General features: G+C 32.5%; 4 protein-coding genes and 1 long non-coding RNA gene across 11 annotated transcripts in view; 4 read left to right on the plus strand and 1 right to left on the minus strand.

The window, feature by feature from the left end:
* Positions 1-8: 8 nt before the first annotated feature.
* Positions 9-5,576, plus strand: Mats (MOB kinase activator-like 1). Its single transcript, XM_070654886.1, has 5 exons — positions 9-388; positions 1,787-1,953; positions 2,030-2,257; positions 2,330-2,493; positions 2,632-5,576. Exons 1-5 carry the CDS (start codon positions 375-377, stop codon positions 2,710-2,712), a joined length of 654 nt encoding a protein of 217 aa, XP_070510987.1. The 5' UTR covers positions 9-374; the 3' UTR covers positions 2,713-5,576.
* Positions 1,836-11,760, minus strand: LOC139101613 (uncharacterized). Of its 7 annotated transcripts, none has more exons than XR_011545590.1 (12): positions 11,653-11,759; positions 11,094-11,180; positions 10,769-10,940; positions 10,448-10,578; positions 10,043-10,162; positions 9,743-9,826; positions 9,126-9,421; positions 8,676-8,883; positions 7,977-8,493; positions 7,589-7,890; positions 6,291-7,506; positions 1,836-1,958 (listed from the first exon to the last, which is right to left on the minus strand). It is a non-coding gene; the product is annotated as an uncharacterized lncRNA (long non-coding RNA). The 7 variants fall into 7 exon arrangements; XR_011545592.1 differs by having other exon boundaries at positions 11,077-11,180; XR_011545591.1 differs by lacking the exon at positions 11,094-11,180 and having other exon boundaries at positions 11,653-11,760.
* Positions 6,364-11,381, plus strand: LOC139101583 (fatty-acid amide hydrolase 2-like). The gene is made up of 13 exons (XM_070654840.1): positions 6,364-6,495; positions 7,641-7,731; positions 7,832-7,939; positions 8,013-8,186; positions 8,301-8,520; positions 9,134-9,348; positions 9,495-9,606; positions 9,716-9,873; positions 10,013-10,150; positions 10,296-10,397; positions 10,464-10,631; positions 10,725-10,910; positions 11,110-11,381. The coding sequence occupies exons 3-13, from the start codon at positions 7,937-7,939 to the stop codon at positions 11,221-11,223; spliced, it is 1,590 nt and encodes a 529-aa protein (XP_070510941.1). The 5' UTR covers positions 6,364-6,495; positions 7,641-7,731; positions 7,832-7,936; the 3' UTR covers positions 11,224-11,381.
* A 139-nt stretch (positions 11,761-11,899) lies between the features above and the next one.
* Positions 11,900-13,811, plus strand: Ctu2 (Cytosolic thiouridylase subunit 2). Its single transcript, XM_070654849.1, has 3 exons — positions 11,900-12,040; positions 12,323-12,597; positions 12,670-13,811. The coding sequence occupies exons 1-3, from the start codon at positions 11,973-11,975 to the stop codon at positions 13,701-13,703; spliced, it is 1,377 nt and encodes a 458-aa protein (XP_070510950.1). The 5' UTR covers positions 11,900-11,972; the 3' UTR covers positions 13,704-13,811.
* A 1,462-nt stretch (positions 13,812-15,273) lies between these two features.
* Positions 15,274-17,334, plus strand: part of Mib1 (mind bomb 1) — a 324,433-nt gene continuing 322,372 nt past the window's right edge. Inside the window, exons 1-5 of the mRNA XM_070654815.1 lie at positions 15,274-15,587; positions 16,051-16,398; positions 16,479-16,679; positions 16,759-16,878; positions 16,951-17,280. Of these exons, the coding sequence (XP_070510916.1) occupies positions 15,486-15,587; positions 16,051-16,398; positions 16,479-16,679; positions 16,759-16,878; positions 16,951-17,280 (1,101 nt within the window). The 5' untranslated portion in view covers positions 15,274-15,485. The remainder of the gene's footprint in view (positions 15,588-16,050; positions 16,399-16,478; positions 16,680-16,758; positions 16,879-16,950; positions 17,281-17,334) is intronic.

Below are 17,334 nucleotides of genomic sequence, written 5' to 3' on the forward strand. Positions count from 1 at the left end.
GAGAAGGAGAGAGAGATAAGGAGCGCGAGAGAAACCGGATGACTAGTGAACGAACGAACGACGACGCAGCGGGCGGTCTGGGTTGCGCGACGAGGACTCGTCTCCTTGGCACAGCGGCGTTTGTGGTACGGGGAGAGCGGGTAGCACCGCGAGGAGGCAATCGCGCGCGCGAGTGCGTCGGCGGCTGGCTACCTGGCTGCTTTCCGGACTCGTCGTCGTCGTCGTCGTCGTCGTCGTGATAAACGCACGCTCCGTCTTCTTGCGCGTCTTGTTATACGGTGCAGACATCGGACCACGCGACCGAGCGGAACGAGCGAGAGCGGGCCCAGCGAGCAAATCGACTCAACTCCAGCCACGACAAACTCGTCGTCACGATGAGTTTTCTATTGTGAGTGCTTCTCGCCCTCGCGACTTTCTCTTTTCTAATTGTCACACAGATCCGCACGAGTTGAATTGAATCGCCGCCCTTACCCGATCAATATATTTTTGCGGACACCCTACGAGGACGTAACAAAAAGGATCCTCCCTTGTCCGCCTCTTCCTATGACACTTGACAACTCGCTCTTTTCTTTCCTTTTAGGATCCGAGTTTTATTTTTTCCACTCCAGGAGTCCGTCTCGTTTCTCCTTTTCTCCGTAGAACGCGTCTAATCTAAAAAAGTTTATCGTCCTCCACGGTGTTTGACAAGGGTGAATTGATGCGGTCTGCAATGCCGGTGGATCGATCGAGGGTAAAAATAGCGCGTCTATATTGCGCGGGCGACTCCTCTTCTTGCGCGTCTTCTCGCGGGACCCACCATGTTCCTTGAAAGTCAGGACTGTCGCTCAACGCAACATGATCTATGAATCATCCGTCTTGGTAACCGCCCTTATGCTCCTCATCATCGAGAGCCTCGCTCTCGAGTTCACCTTGTCGCTCGTGATGAATAATGCCCGTTGCTGCTTTCCGTTGCGCGCGATCGCGATCAGCTGAGCGTCATGCAAGTCGCGGTCGAGCGCGTCTCTTTTTTTTTTTTTTTCTTTTTAGTTGCGCTTTTGCCTTTTTCGCGTCTGCAACGAAAAGTATATTTAGGCTTTTCCAGGGAGGAAAATTTGATGATTAAAAAAAGAAAATTTAGACATGTAGTTAAATGGAGCAAGAAGAAAAAAAAAACAAGAGAGATGATATGTAATATTTTTTTCTTACTTGCTATTTATTATTCGTTATGTAGCAAGTGTAGAAATGCTTTTAAAGATAAAGAAAATAGGATAAATTAGCCAAACATAGAATAATTAATTTGCATTAAGAGGCTTAATGGAAAATTATTTTTATGCATTTATGCTCGTGATAAAACAGACGTGTAGTCTTTATTGAAATCATTAATAAATATATACGTTTTTTGTTTATCTTTCTTGTCGTTAAAAAAAATGCGATCCCTAAGTAATTAGAAAATTAACTCATTAAAATAAAATTTGTGATAAATAAAATTAACTTTGAATGATATATCATAGAAATGTATCTCTAATTTTTGGTTAAATGCTTTAATACTTGTCATTTTTTTAATCTTATCAATAACACGAATTCATTGATAATTAATTGATTTATCTTTAGTGATATACAATCTGTAATAATCAATTTATAGGACATCTTTGTTTTATATTTCAGATTCTAAAATTAAAGTATGCAAAGTATAATCACTAAAAATATGAAAGAAATATGAACGAACTTCTTCAATCTTATAATACTAACTAGAAGTCACAGATAATAAATAATTTTCCAATTTTTTTTTTTTTTTCTCTTTTTTAAGTGGAAGCAGGTCTTCCAAGACTTTTAAACCAAAGAAAAACATCCCAGAAGGTACTCATCAGTATGACTTGATGAAACATGCCGCTGCTACACTAGGCTCTGGTAATTTGCGCTTAGCCGTTATGCTTCCTGAAGGAGAGGATCTGAACGAGTGGGTCGCTGTTAACAGTAAGCTGAAACATTAATTATTTTATTTTATTTTTATTATTCACTTTGATTAAATTTAAATGTGATTATTTTTTAGCTGTTGATTTTTTCAATCAAATCAATATGCTGTATGGCACAATCACAGAATTCTGCACAGAAGAAAGCTGTTCCATTATGTCAGCTGGACCGAAATATGAATATCACTGGGCAGACGGTCACACAGTAAAAAAGCCTATCAAATGTTCAGCACCCAAATACATAGACTACTTAATGACCTGGGTGCAAGACCAATTGGACGATGAGACCCTATTTCCGTCGAAAATCGGTGCTTATATAATTTTTTATGCTCTCTTATCAATTTGAATTGAAGTCTAATTTTAAATTATTTTCTTTACAGGAGTTCCTTTTCCCAAAAATTTCTTATCTATCGCAAAGACTATTCTAAAGCGATTATTCAGAGTGTATGCTCATATTTATCATCAACATTTCAGCGAAGTCGTACAGCTCGGAGAGGAAGCGCATTTAAATACGTCATTCAAACATTTCATATTCTTCGTTCAGGTATCTAAACATTTTGCAAAAAAACACTTAATTTTATGATAAAAGCAATTACATTCTTTTAGGTAGTATATTTAGCTAAAATTAATTAACTGAATTAATTTTTATTCGTGATATCTAACGCTTGACTTCGCATTATAGGAATTTAATTTGATCGAGAGAAGAGAATTGGCGCCTCTGCAGGAACTAATAGAGAAATTAACAGCGAAAGACGCGCGATGAGTCTGCCTACTGTCTACGAGCCACTCATCCTTTCGAAACTTTTCCAAAGAATCTCTCAACCGCGCTGACTCCACTAACCCGCACGTACAATTATATAATTTAAACTGATCTGTTAATCGCTAATCTTCACGATCTGCCTCTATTTCGAAAAATGGCAGCGACAATGCGTCGCTGTTCCAGAAACAAGCGACTGATAACGCCAATTAATGCCTACGGTATTTGCTCTAGAGCCTCATTCTTCGACGATGCATAGATGTTCTATATACTAATTACATATATATATATATATATATATATATATATATATATATATATATATATATATATATACACATACAAAATACAAAGAAAGAAAAAAACTATTATCGAATGCATAAGAATAACGAAACGGTAGTTCAGCGCGTTCGACTTTGTGACTTGTTTTATCTGAATGTTTTCCAAGTACGTATCAATCATAATTTATTTGTTTTATCTATTGCACCGCTGATGCGCGAATAAGAGACGGTCGGGAACGCGATTATTAATACAAGGTATCGACGTTCTTCGAGAAAAGGGCGTTCACTAAAAACGGGTCTCTTTTTTGCAAACGATCAAGATTGCTCTATACTCGCAGGTTCTGCAATTTTGTTATTACTGTCCGCCGTTTTATTACCGGATGTAAAATAATTATCGCTATTACATGAATGTAGAAATTATTGTTCGTTTCGTACGATGATGTATGAATGTTACGGCATATCGTGAACTTCATACAGATACTTTTACGTTTAGGAATAGTTTTTTAAAGGATTATCTCTTATCATTTCACGGGTTACCATCCCGTATCGTATTTTTTATCGAGAAACCGCATATTGTTGGTAATAGCATATTATATATAGTGTCCGTTAAAAAAAAAAAAAAAAAAAGAGAGGAAAGTTAACGTACGTAACGCTATCACATTACTATGTAACGACTACTTTAAGAAATCGTCCTGTTAAGCGCTTATAGATTATTTATGCGACTAGGGTTTTTTGTATGCATTTTGTCCCTGTAGAAAGTAATATTTCCTGCTTCAGACGCTTTTCAGATACCGGTAGAGTCAGGCGGTCTATGTCGCTTTACTGTAATTTCCCATATAATATTTACGGTTTTTCAATTTCCAATTTCTCGAATTTAAAGTAACAAGATTATCGGCAAAAAAATAATATCAGTGCTTGTTCTGTAGAACGTCACTTTATACAACAATGTTTATTGACTCATACTTGGTCACCGCCTGATTTCAATTTGCATTAATGAGGATTTCTATCGAGCCAGCATTCTAATAATTGTCCATAAAGCTCAAGTCTGACTTCACAGTGCTTTTTTTAAAAGTCGGTACTTAAAGCGAATGGTAAATGTGTGTACAACTTTTCAGACTAGCTACGGACCGCGAATTGCACAAGTCTGAAGTGTCATTAATAATTGATCAAATAGCCGTTGACTATTATTGTCACTTACATAAGATTCGTCATGAACGCAAATCGACGTAATTTCGTCGTTTCTTTCGGCAGGCTATGCGTACGATATATAACATTTAGGAGGACTCCAAAGTGCTGAGAAAAAGTCTTAAAAAGGGAAACATATTTTTTTCATTACAGTAGATGTTAAGAGTTTGATCGCGTAAACTTTGTATATGTATACGTATATTTATATTGCATATATATATACATATATTAACGTATTTTATTATAACAACACAAAGTAAAGATTAACGGCAGCGAAGTGAGGTGATAGCGCCGAAGAACAAAAGCGGTGCGTATATACACTGAATATGTAGACATAAATGATAATGATAGTAATAGTAATATTGTATCCGGTACTTAAGAAAAAAGCGAAAGATGCTCGCCTGCGTTCTTCGAAGACGGCATTACAATAGCGTTCGCTATGGACGATAGTCGTCTACTAGACTACTTCATTTATTCTGCGGTTCTTTAATCATTAACCGGTTGCAAATGGCTATTTTTATTTCATACAATTATCAGCGATGTCTCGACAATGACATTCGTTTAAATGCTTATTGATCTTAGTGACAATCTCTATCGATCAAAAAATATGTTTTCTCTTTTCGTCTTTTCCTCTTGAGTGACTTTCCGCGGCGCGAGTGCCTCAAACGCGACTGTCCGACACGGTCGTACGAATAATCCGCGAACAAGTTTCGAAATTATCTCAAAACATTACACACGGAAGATTAGCGAAAGATTGAAAAGAAAAGAAAGTGCCGTACTGATGAGGATAAATTTTTCTCGAGTGTTGACAAATTCTGTGTAATTTTTATAAATTTCTATTAGATATAAATAAGATAAATTTTCGAGGAGATTTTCAAGCGTTTAACTAACTGAATGCTTCGAGAAGAAAAAGATGCTTATCTCTATAAAATTGTTTCTCATCTTCGGCTCTTTCAACGTTAAAATTACGCGCGTTAAATAATTTTAATCCGCTAAGATTGGGGATTAAAAAATTAGTCGAAAGTTTGTAAGCACTGGTCCTGATAATTTGATCAGTCGAGTTGGGAACGCGTACAATAGGCGATAACTCGATTACGTAAAGGGACCATTTTTATGCGAAAAATTTTCTTGAGATTATTTCTTTACGCGCCGAGAAAGACGATCGTGTTGCGACGAGGTTGTATTTTCTTCGTCCGGAATGGCCTTTCGCGGAGAGTTCTCAATGACCAACTATCCGCTCGTCTGATAGTAACGCTAGTGATATATGTGCAATGTAAATAATATTTTTCACGATTAAACGGGAAATCCCTCGTCCTAATTATGGCGCAAGGGCCGCGTCTAAAATGTTTATAGTCCTGAATATAATCTTGTAATCTTTCTGTAATAAATATTGTTCCGATTGTATATTCTCTGCCAGTTTTTCCCTCAAAATATATATGTAATTTATACATAAAAGCATGAGCTACAAAAATCTCTGCAGAAATTTATTACACTAAAAAGTAATTTATTTCTTCTTATTATTTTTGTTAGTGTAAGTCGATAAAGATTTACGACACTTGACAAAATAAAATACTCAATTTATTTTTACCTCCCGTTTAACTTGTAAAAATCGAAAAGATTCATATAGAAAAATTTCATCATACACGTACTTTCTTTTCCACAAAGATTTTTGAGCGTGCTAACTCATATACCACTTTTCATTTCATACAAATTTCTCTTCTTTAAATATTACGGTATCTCAATTGTCGAGTTGACTAACGATTAAAACATACACACACACACATTCGTCGAAAGTAAGGTCCACTTTTGTAATATTTAAGTTTTCGAGATAAATAATTTTAACAAAATAAATTCTCAATAATAAAACACCAAGTCTATATATCAGTTACTTTTTTATAACTGTAAATTTTACTTAAAAAAAAAAAAAAAAAAAATGTGATGTAGAAACGCATACATATATTTCTAAAAAAAAATGATGCATAAGCGAATAACTCACAAAGTGCTGAATTGGATAACAATACGAAAAAATTGCGGATAATAAATATAACACGTACGAAGTTTAACATATACAACAAACGCATATCGAAAAAAATTAATAAAAAAAACGTTGGAACGTACTTGGATATTTTGCTCGCCCCACTTTTTTAAGCTCACTCGATGTCGGTTGCTTCCTTTCGAGCGTATCAGTGTGAATCAGTCATGAGATTGTAACGGATGCTACTACATATTACTCAGTTTGGATAGTACACCTGGTTAAGTCTGCAACCTTCTATCTAGAAGAATTCGACACACTTTCTTAAAAACTTATATAAATTAGTATCAGGTAAGATAATTAAAGTTTAGCTTTCTTGTTATTTTACTAAACATATAAATTTTATAAATGGTAATATTTTAATTTAATAAAAATATAACAATTACAAATGTGGAAAAGTGTTTTATTTTGCATATAAAAAGCATTAGTTTTAAAGTTTTTTTTTTTTTTTTTTTTTAATTGAAATTAATTTTTTAAGTTTTTCAATTATAATATTATAATAGACAAGATAAATTGTGACGTTAAGTATTTGCATTTGCAATGACTAAATCATTATCTTATTTTACTTCTTTTGTAGATCCCTTTTGTACGTTTGTAGATAAATTTAAAGTGTATAATAATTATTACATATCACAAATCTCGAATTAATTTCTACTAACAAGTATATTTTATTTGATAATATTTAATATTTACGATGACATTTACTAATTATCGTAATTAATTAAAGAATTTTAATTATTTTGGTTTTAACTATGGTGTAACCAGTATTCTCGATTGGGTTTTTTTATATGCTAATATGTACCAAGTAAGGTGGTAGGGTAGTAAAATTTTCTCTTAAAATTCTCATCTCACGTTTCGTTGCTGTTTCAATGGTAAACCGTGTGCAAGATACGACCTAAAACCTCGAGGAAGTGTCTACAAAGAATTGCGTTAAACATTCGTTCGATTGACATAAGCGACAACGACTACATTCTTCGTGAAACTAAAATCGTAAAATCAGCTCTGTATCATAAACAGTTTCCCTATTATCATGGTATTTCGTCGTCGTCGCCAACGTTAAATTAAGCAATGATTTCACATGTAAATGTTAATCGATTTTTTCATTGCTTTACCCTTTCAAAAAGATTTTGTAAACAAATGACAAGGCGTTTGTATTTTTACCGTGACGTTCAATCTCTTATCTTTTTTTATTTCCTATCAAAATTGCTTCAATTAGGTATATTGAGTTCATAAAAATATTCTGATAACATTTTGAGTATTTTTTAATTTTAATTCCTTTTTATTTAATTATCCGGGATGTCTCTAAAAAAAATAAATATATATATATATATATATGTATATATTATAGATAGCATGTAATTAATATTGACACCAATTAATATACTTTAATATGTGAAACAATTATAGATTTTTTTTTCTTTTCGATTAATTTTTAGATATTGGAATTATGTGATGAAATACGCTATGAAGTTTTTACTGTCATTATTAATCATCCTCTTTAGTAATCTCTGTTTTATTAATTATTTGGTAAGTTTATGTCGATAATATAAAATTTTACGTGACAAAATATTTCGTGATTCAAAAATAAAAACTTTTAATCTTATTCGGGATGTTTAAAATGTTTAAGCTGCATGGATCGCATACGTGATCAATCTTAAATCTGTGAAACTGAAACAAATTTGAAATCTGTAAAGAGAGAAACGTGATTAAAATTGGAATAATAAAAATTATCATGGTAAGACTTTACATTCTATATTCTTAAAGAAACTTACTTTAAAAATTCTTAAACCGCATATTACTTTATACAGGTATTACTAATAGTAAGAATAATAATAAAGTACATCTTATTTCTTCTCCGTTGTTTGGTCATTCCGTTCTGTAAACTGCAAAGTTTAAAAAAAAAACAACAATGTCCACCGATCGAGGATCAAATTCTGCTTCTATCTGCAACAGAAATTTCACAGAAAATACGCAAAAGAGAAGTAAATTTAATACTCAATTAATTAAATTGTTTTTCAACCATATTATCAAATCAGCGTAAGATATGCAAATCAATTAAACTAAACTTATTCATTATATCTGTTAATTATTAACAGATTAGCTCCGAAGAAGTTATCAGTGCGTATGTGAAACGATGTAAGGAAGTGAATCCATCGATCAATGCCATCGTAGAAGATCGTTTTGATTTAGCAATTCAAGAAGCACGTAAAGTTGATATTTTTCTACAGTCAACAACTTTAGATGAGGAAAAAATTGCGAACGAGAAACCATTGCTCGGACTACCTGTCACTATTAAAGAAAGTATTGCTGTTCAAGGTAAATCGCATATTTTTGTCTCATCATAAATATTCGTATATTCAAACATTTAAGTAACGACATTAATATTGTTTGCATATTTTTACATAAAATTTTGATAAAAGAAAAAAAAAAAAGTATTCAATACATACACTTTCATAAATAAAAATTCTTACGTTTTAATCATGCTTTCTACGTTAGCATCATGTTATAGTATTATAAGATTTCTAAGAATCGTCATTTGCAAATTGCGTAAGGTGTCAAGGTCGGTAGTTTTTTGTATGTTAATATCTTCCTCTGTTTGAAGCACTTTTGACAACTCATCGTTTACATACATATATTACTATGTTCTGGTAATTTGCACGGTTTAACGTAATTATCTTTCTGTTAATTTTTCAAGAGATTTTCTTAGAATGTAATAAAAATTTTTTCTAGAAATAGTATGTTAGTATGTAAATATGAGCTTACTATTCCAATGGTATACTAATCAAAATGGTACATTAACTAAATTAAATAAATTGAGAATCGCAGAAAACAGTACTCTAAATATAAATTACGCGTACTACATGCAATATATTAATTATTTCAAAATACGTCACGTATATATGATCTAAATAAAAATTTACCTGTTTAGAAATGAGTTATTGTGTGGGTGTAAAAGATGCTCCCTCAAGAGCGATAAAAGACTCTGAAGTTGTAGCAAAAATTCGCGAGGCCGGAGGAATTCCTCTTCTTGTCAGCAACACTCCAGAATTGTGCCTGTGGTGGCATACATTCAACAAGGTGACTGGTATTACGAGAAATCCTTATGATACACGAAAAACCTCTGGTGGATCTTCCGGTGGCGAGGTGTGTATTTTCTTTTTTCACTCTTATCTATCTGGACATAAGTTTTTTTTTTTTTTTTTTTTTTTTCCAAAATCTGTAAAAATAAAAATTCTTATTTAATATATAATAAATTATTATAATAACAAAAAAGTATTGTATTTAATCAGGCTGCTCTTCTTGGTTCTGGTGCTTCGATTCTAGGCTTGGTTTCAGACATTGCCGGATCAGCTAGGCTGCCGGCAATGTTTTGTGGCGTTTTCGGTCATAAACCTACACCAAGTAAATTTTTATAGAACAATCACTAATAAATAAAGTAAAAGATCAAGTAACGAGAATGTTAATTTTTAAACACTTAATTTAAATACAATGGAACAATTTCTTTACTTAGCCTGGGTATCGATAGAAGGCCACAAACCTGGTTCAAATGATAAAGATTGGCCTTTATTTTTCGCTATTGGTCCAATGGTTAGATATGCCACTGATTTGCCTCTCATATTAACTGTAATTGCACAATCAAATGAAGCTAGGATTACTTTTAATAAAAAGGTCAGAATTTTGTATATTAATTATCTGTTTCTTGTAAAATTTTAATACAAAAATTAATGCAAAATTAATATAATATGTATATAAATATATATTTTATTATACCCAAGGTTAAATATAAAAAATGTACGTATTTAAATAGGTTTGTCTGAAAGACATAAAATTTATTTACATGGATGACTATGGTCCAATGCCAGGTTCCATGACAGCTGACGTAAAATGTGCAATTTATAAATTGATGAGACATCTCGAGGAAACAAGAGATGTCAAAGTACAAAAAGTATGTCTTTCTCTATATATGATGTAAAATAATGTATTACTAAAGATGATAATAATAATAATAAATTAATATATAGCGTTCCATAATGCATTATAATGCAACAGTAATTTTAATAATTATAATAATTATTTGTAATTATTTTCAGACAAGTTTGGAAGATATGAAACGATCTTTCGAGCTAGGCATTATCACTCTACTCGGAATCAAAGATATACATTCAATGTTTAATCGTTTAGATGATTCTAAGGTACAATTAAATAATAAAATATTAAAATATATTGCAAAGTTAGTATTTACCTCATTATTTTTTCAGAAATCGAAGAGCGTGATCATGGAAGCGCTGAAATATATTTTATTTATGTCATCGCATACATTTCCAGCTGTATGTTATGGAATACTTAAAAGCCTTGGCGAAAGATTACTGGTTTCTAAATATAATGAAATGAGAGAGATAAGAATACGATTGAGAAAGCAATTCGAGGTAGTTGCATATGTACAATATACAATTTTGTAAAATAATGTCATTATCATTATGTTATATACATATGTATTATACGATTTGATATTTGACTAGGAATTACTTTGTGATAATGGCGTATTAATTTGTCCGTCTTTTACCTCGTCGGCGTTCTATCCTCAGGAATGTTTACACAACATTTGCAATTTTATTTCGTACATGACGATTTTCAACGTGCTAGGATTTCCAGTCACACAGTGTCCACTTGGTTTCGATAAAAATCAAATGCCGATTGGAGTTCAGGTAAAAGGAAACGTCGCTTTCCGTTTGTCCCTGTACAAAATAATCATAATTTGTTTATGCTACATCCAGATTAGATTACCTTATTAAATTAGAATTTGTAACCGTCAAGCCTATTTCATAAGAATTAATTAATGGCATTTAATCGAGTAGTTTATCTTTAGACGACCTAAATTTGTTTCTAACTTTGTTGTTCTTATAGATTATTGCAAATCCAGGTTGTGACCATTTGACGATCGCTGTTGCACAGGAAATTGAAAAGACATTCGGTGGCTGGAAAGAACCACATAATCGAGAAATCTTCAACATGGCTTAATTAATTTAAGATAATGACAACATCAATCAGATAAAATTTTTTTTTGCTTTTTACTATGTGCCTGACCTTGACATATCCGTATAAATTTATATTGTGCATTATATCGCAAGCCACATCATATATAATTTCAAATAAACATACAATCATAATTATGCATATACATATAGCATTTTTACATCTTTGTAATATTTTAATATATAAGAAATTAATGCATTTATTATAATTTGACAGGTTATAATTTCGTCAATATTAGTATCCAGACAAAAAAAATTAAATATAATAAACTAACATCGTTTATCATGCATTATAGAGATTGTTGCGTAATGATAATAAATTTTTCTAATACATTAATATATTATACGTAATTTTTCTTGTCTATTTACAGATCTCATTTGTTTATATATTTATATATTTTTTTCTTCAATTTACCCATAAATTACTCGTAAGTTATCCATAAATTAAAATGTATATTTAGTCGATATAGAAACTCCTTTCGCTTCTCAAGTTCTCAGACTTCATACCCTACAATACTCTGCGCCTAAAACTTATAGGTTCTATAGAAGCGCATCGTGTGTCGCTTGTGACGTAACTTTCGCTGGTATGATCACGTCCGCATTATGTCTTAACCTAAAATTGAACATAAGAATGCTTTTACACGATCTAGAAACATCTTGTCTGTAATTAATTATTGTAAATTTATATAACATTTAATTATATATAAACTGTTATTTGTTTGACAAGTCACAAAAATGTGTTCGGTAAATGATGATTGCACGTTTGAGAACGACAATGAAGTGGCTAAAGACAAAGATTTAGTGTAAGTACATACAACAAAATAAACAAGAGAAATGATATACTAAAATCATCATACTTATTAGGTCTGTTTTTTTTTTTTTTTTTTTTTTTGTAGCTGCACTGCTCAACTGATGCAATAAGTTAAAGGGAAAAAAAAAAGTATATTTGTTTTACTTTAACACTTCAACTTATTGCACTACTACAATGTATTAATTCAGCAATGCAGCTACAGAAAAGAGACCTATTATTTTATTATTTTAAAAGTGTGTAATAAAATATATTAATAATATTAATTTTTTTACAGAGATACAACGCTATGTAGAAAATGTAAATGCTACAACGTTGACATTTTGTTAAATGGCCCGAGTGGTTACTGCACAACTTGTTTCTTAATTGTTACAAGCCACAAGTTCAGAGCTGCACTTGGCAAATCCAAGATTATTCGCCATGGTGATTTGGTGCTAGTCGATCATTCAGGGGATTTAAATTCCACTGTGCTCTTACATTTGATTAAAGATGGCATGAGTAAATCTGCTCATAAAAAACTTATCTTTAAGATAATAGTTTTATATATAGACGGTAAGAATCATAAGTTAATAATATTTTCATGTATAGAATTTTAAAATTAATAATGACTCAATATTCTAACAGACAGCATTATAGAAAAAACAAATGAGGAAAAGGATTTATTGCAACATAAAATTGCTGAGGAAATAAAGGGCTTTGGATTCAACGGTTATGTTGTTTCATTAAGTCAAGTTTTAAATAAAGAAGATACTCTGGACATAAAACCAATAGATGAAAAGCTAAGCCATGAAAACAAAGATCAGTTGTATAAAATATTGGCCAGTTTATCAGATAATACTTCTAAAACAGACCTTATTTATCAGTTACGACGAAAATTGCTCCTGTTGGTAGCTGAAAAACTTAAATGTAATAAAATATTTGTGGTTGATTCAGCTGCCGACATCGCCGCGAAAGTACTTGGAGATGTATGTCTAGGACGAGGTGCACAGCTTTCTATGCAAGCAAGCTTCTGTGACGCCCGGTGTGCTGATATTATGATACTTAAGCCACTAAGAGATTTTACGAAACAAGAATTAGTATGTTATTCGAAATATCACAAGATTAGTTCTATTAAATCAGTAGAATCCAATATACAGGCAACTTCCATACAAGCGTTAGCACGCAATTTCACTACAGAACTAGAATCTCAATTTTCTGGTACAGTCTCTACTATATTTCGTACAGCCGATAAAATAAGCTTGAAGAGCAATATACAACAAAGAATTGAAGATAATTGTGTGCTATGCGATGCAAAACTAGACTGTGCACTTTTTAACAATGAGATAAGTGCCATGAGAGCAATTAAAATTTCCAAATTGGTATCTTCCGAATATGTTAATACAAATTCTAATAATGAAGAAAATGGAGACTCAAATTGTCTTGAATCGTGTTCAGATAACAAAAAATACTGTAATAACAGCATTGAATGTAATTGCGAAAACAATATTAAACAACAAATAACTATGGAAGATGTTCTGAGATATCTCTGTTACAGTTGCAGACGGATATTTCAAAATTCGGAAATTTTATGTACTTTACCTCCACCGTTGTTGTTCACTATCCAACAAAGAATAGCTTTGAATAGTATGAGAGAGAAAATTAGCGATTTTCTATTATAAATAAAATGTTCGTCCTAAGATCTGCAATGAGAACATAATTAATTAAATTATGAATTTATAATAATTGTTTAAACTGCAAATTGAAAATAAAATTTAGATAATTTTTATCGCGATGGTAATTTCGATTTTTCTCCCACCATTAAGCAACATCACCACTACCATTGATGGCAACCCAACCTAACCAAATATTGCCGATTACGTAAAATCACGAATGCACAAAGGTTATTTTGTGTCAGACTTTCTCAAATAATTGAAGGCATATAATAATAATAAAACGGAGCATTGTTTCTCACTGGTATGTATCATTGCAGATTTTTTCGTATGTATGATAAATTACACTTCTACTGACTTAATCAACGATCAATTCATATCTGTGCTGTTGTTGATTTTTGTTTAACGTGTGAGAAAAAAGAATAAAGTGTACTAGATTAAAGTTTTATATTTCAAAGGTATATTAAATTTTTCTTGCTCTGATATAAAATCTTATTATAATAAAAATTGTTCTGTTTGAAATACATTAAGTGGAATATCAACATCAATTATTAAGTACAAAGTTCTTTCAGGTTACATCATGTTAGACCACGACAATATTTTTTATCAAAAATGGGGCTCACCTATGTTTAAGGGACCTATCTCAGATGCTTTTCTTAATGTGCGTAGTTTACAGTGCTCGAAAGCGTGCGGGCCTTATGAATTGATGTATATGGATTGCATGGAAGCATATGGCTATCACAGGGGCAAGGAAAAGTGCAGACTGATACTTGATGACATGTATGAATGTGTTTTCAAAGTCAAGAGAATTCGGCGAATTGAGATGATGGCCAAGGAGCGAATACGCCAGTATAAGGATGGCAAAAGAGACAAGATTTTCGATGAGACTCCGCCACTTGATCTGTATTAAACCATCTCTAAAAGAATACATAGTTTTCATGTAAATGTATCAAACTAAAGGGATTAATTTGATAGGCAATAGAAGCGTTTTAATTATAAAAACTTGTAACATTAGTCTATCGAGGAATTATCTTATTTTCCTTGAAAAAATATTTTTTAAAAGTGGTATGTAAAAGTCACAATCTGTTACTGCAATAATTTTAAACGCTCAATATTAAAACATGTCTATATATATATACGGAAAAACTGCAACAAGAATGTAATTTAAAATATCTGATATTTAGCTTGTAAACAAATATTGTTAAAATATATAAATATTAATAACTATATGCGAATTGTATTATAAGTTGTAATTCATATCTTGATAAGTAATTTTTTACATTAATTATTTTGATACACTTGATAAACATGTCATTTAAAACATGAAGTTCTATTTCAAATTAAAAGATTATATTTTACATTTATTAATTTATTTTAACGTAAGATCGAGTAAAAAGTTCGAGCTCGTTCAGTCGTTTGAAGTTACGGACTCAGGATTGCCAATATCGAGACATGAATTCTGGCGGGCCGGTTACGCGAGCGTGCGGTGAGATAAAAAAATGTGGATATCGCGCTGTTCGCGAAGACTACTCAAGAGACAAACGGACGTAAACAGAAATATACATTTCCGTAAAATGGTGATAAGAGAATGAGCGTAGATAGAAGGATGTTCTGAATCGCGAACACGCCGGCCGAAAGACGTTCTTAGGCGTGTGTTTTGGCAGCGCGTGTTTTGACGCATTGTCAAAGTGGTGTTGCCTCTCATTGTCGCGCTGGAAGGTAACATCGTGTTCCGACTGCTCCGAGAGGTTCTCGAGCGAAATACGCGAAGAAAATCATTGTCAACGAGTGATGGAGGCCGGTGCGAGTACAGGTACTCGCACGACGCGGTTCATGATGGAAGGCGTCGGCGCCCGAGTAATCCGCGGCCCCGAGTGGAAATGGGGAAAACAGGTTAGAACCGGAGAGGTTAACTGTATTAAATGCGATTTTAGGAGATAACGTCAGACCGTTGATCTGCGAAATTACTTTCGACGAATGCTCTCACGATCTCCATTTTTGTAGAAATTTTTTAGAAATTTATTTGAAAAAATTATACTCGTAAAAGATGAATTTGATTTGTTGTAAGGTTATTTTGATATTGTTTATTTCAAGGAATATTATATATTTAATTGGATCATAGATGCTTTGTATACTTGTTTAAATTATTATTAGGTTTTTTTATTACTTATATAAAATATATAGCACTTTTTAATGGATAATTGTACAATAATAAAAGTAACATTTTAAGTCATGGTTATTTTGTTGGCACTTATAGCCATGTTGCAAGAAAGTTTCTTTAGATTAATGCTAGAGATGTAGACAATTTACTAATTACCAGGTAATTTAATTATTGGTATTGTGTTATGTTTCAAAGGATGGTGGAGAAGGCCATGTTGGTACAGTTAGAAATTTTGAATCACCAGAAGAGGTTGTAGTTGTCTGGGATAATGGAACAGCAGCTAATTATCGATGCTCTGGAGCTTTTGATTTACGTATACTGGATTCTGCACCAACAGGAGTGAAGCATGATGGCACAATGTGTGACACTTGTCGCCAACAGCCTATCTTTGGAATAAGATGGAAGTGTGCTGAATGTGGTAACTACGATCTTTGCTCCATTTGCTATCATGGAGATAAACATCATCTACGACATAGATTTTTTCGTATTGCTACACCAGGAAGCGAAAGAGTTTTGCTAGAACCTCGTAGGAAAAGCAAAAAAGTATATATGATTTTATAATTTTATTATTTGAAAATAATTTTCTGTATTATATTTTATTATAAATTGATATTTAAATACAGATTGCAATTCGTGGTATATTTCCTGGCGCGAGAGTTGTACGAGGTGTCGATTGGCAGTGGGAGGATCAGGATGGCGGAAACGGTCGTCGGGGAAAAGTTAACGAGATACAAGACTGGTCTGCAGCTAGTCCACGTTCAGCAGCTTATGTTATTTGGGACAATGGTGCTAAAAATTTGTATAGAGTCGGTTTTGAAGGAATGGTTAGATTTATAATTTTGTTTTATAATAAAAATAATTTTTTTTGTAATAAAATATATTAATTTACACTGTTAATTTTAGGCTGATTTAAAAGTGGTCAATGATGCAAAAGGACAAACGGTGTATAGAGATCATTTGCCATTATTGGGAGAGCAAGGTCCAGGCCGAACAGGACCTCACGGTTTGCAAATCGGTGATCAGGTAAATAGATTTTTTTTTAACTTGTAGTAATTATAATGCATAAAACATAAAAATTATTTAAAAAATTTATAGGTTAACGTCGATTTAGAGTTAGAAATTGTTCAATCACTGCAACACGGTCACGGAGGTTGGACAGACGGTATGTTCGAATGCCTCGGCACTACTGGGACGGTCGTCGGAATCGATGAAGACCATGACATTGTTGTTTCTTATCCAAGCGGTAATCGATGGACTTTTAATCCTGCTGTACTTACCAAAGTCCAGATACCTGTTCCTGTTACTAGTTCAAGTTCTGACAATCAAACATTTGCTGTTGGGGACTTGGTTCAAATTTGCCATGATATAGAAAAAATAAAATTACTCCAGCGCGGTCATGGGGAATGGGCCGAAGCAATGGCTCCAGTAAGTATTTTTTAATAATAAAACTATTGAATTTAAATATATCCATTCGTTTAC

Source organism: Cardiocondyla obscurior, linkage group LG01 (assembly GCF_019399895.1).
Source record: "Cardiocondyla obscurior isolate alpha-2009 linkage group LG01, Cobs3.1, whole genome shotgun sequence".
Taxonomy (NCBI): Eukaryota; Metazoa; Arthropoda; class Insecta; order Hymenoptera; family Formicidae; genus Cardiocondyla; species Cardiocondyla obscurior.

Coding starts and splice junctions, on each gene's coding strand:
- LOC139101583 (XM_070654840.1), top strand. Junction 9,874..10,012: donor GGATTACTTTTAATAAAAAG/GTCAGAATTTTG, acceptor GTATTTAAATAG/GTTTGTCTGAAAGACATAAA. Junction 10,151..10,295: donor GAGATGTCAAAGTACAAAAA/GTATGTCTTTCT, acceptor AATTATTTTCAG/ACAAGTTTGGAAGATATGAA.
- Ctu2 (XM_070654849.1), top strand. CDS start 11,973: ATGTGTTCGGTAAATGATGATTGCACGTTTGAGAACGACAATGAAGTG. Junction 12,041..12,322: donor GCTAAAGACAAAGATTTAGT/GTAAGTACATAC, acceptor ATTTTTTTACAG/AGATACAACGCTATGTAGAA. Junction 12,598..12,669: donor AATAGTTTTATATATAGACG/GTAAGAATCATA, acceptor ATATTCTAACAG/ACAGCATTATAGAAAAAACA.
- Mats (XM_070654886.1), top strand. Junction 2,258..2,329: donor CCTATTTCCGTCGAAAATCG/GTGCTTATATAA, acceptor TTTTCTTTACAG/GAGTTCCTTTTCCCAAAAAT. Junction 2,494..2,631: donor ATTTCATATTCTTCGTTCAG/GTATCTAAACAT, acceptor TTCGCATTATAG/GAATTTAATTTGATCGAGAG.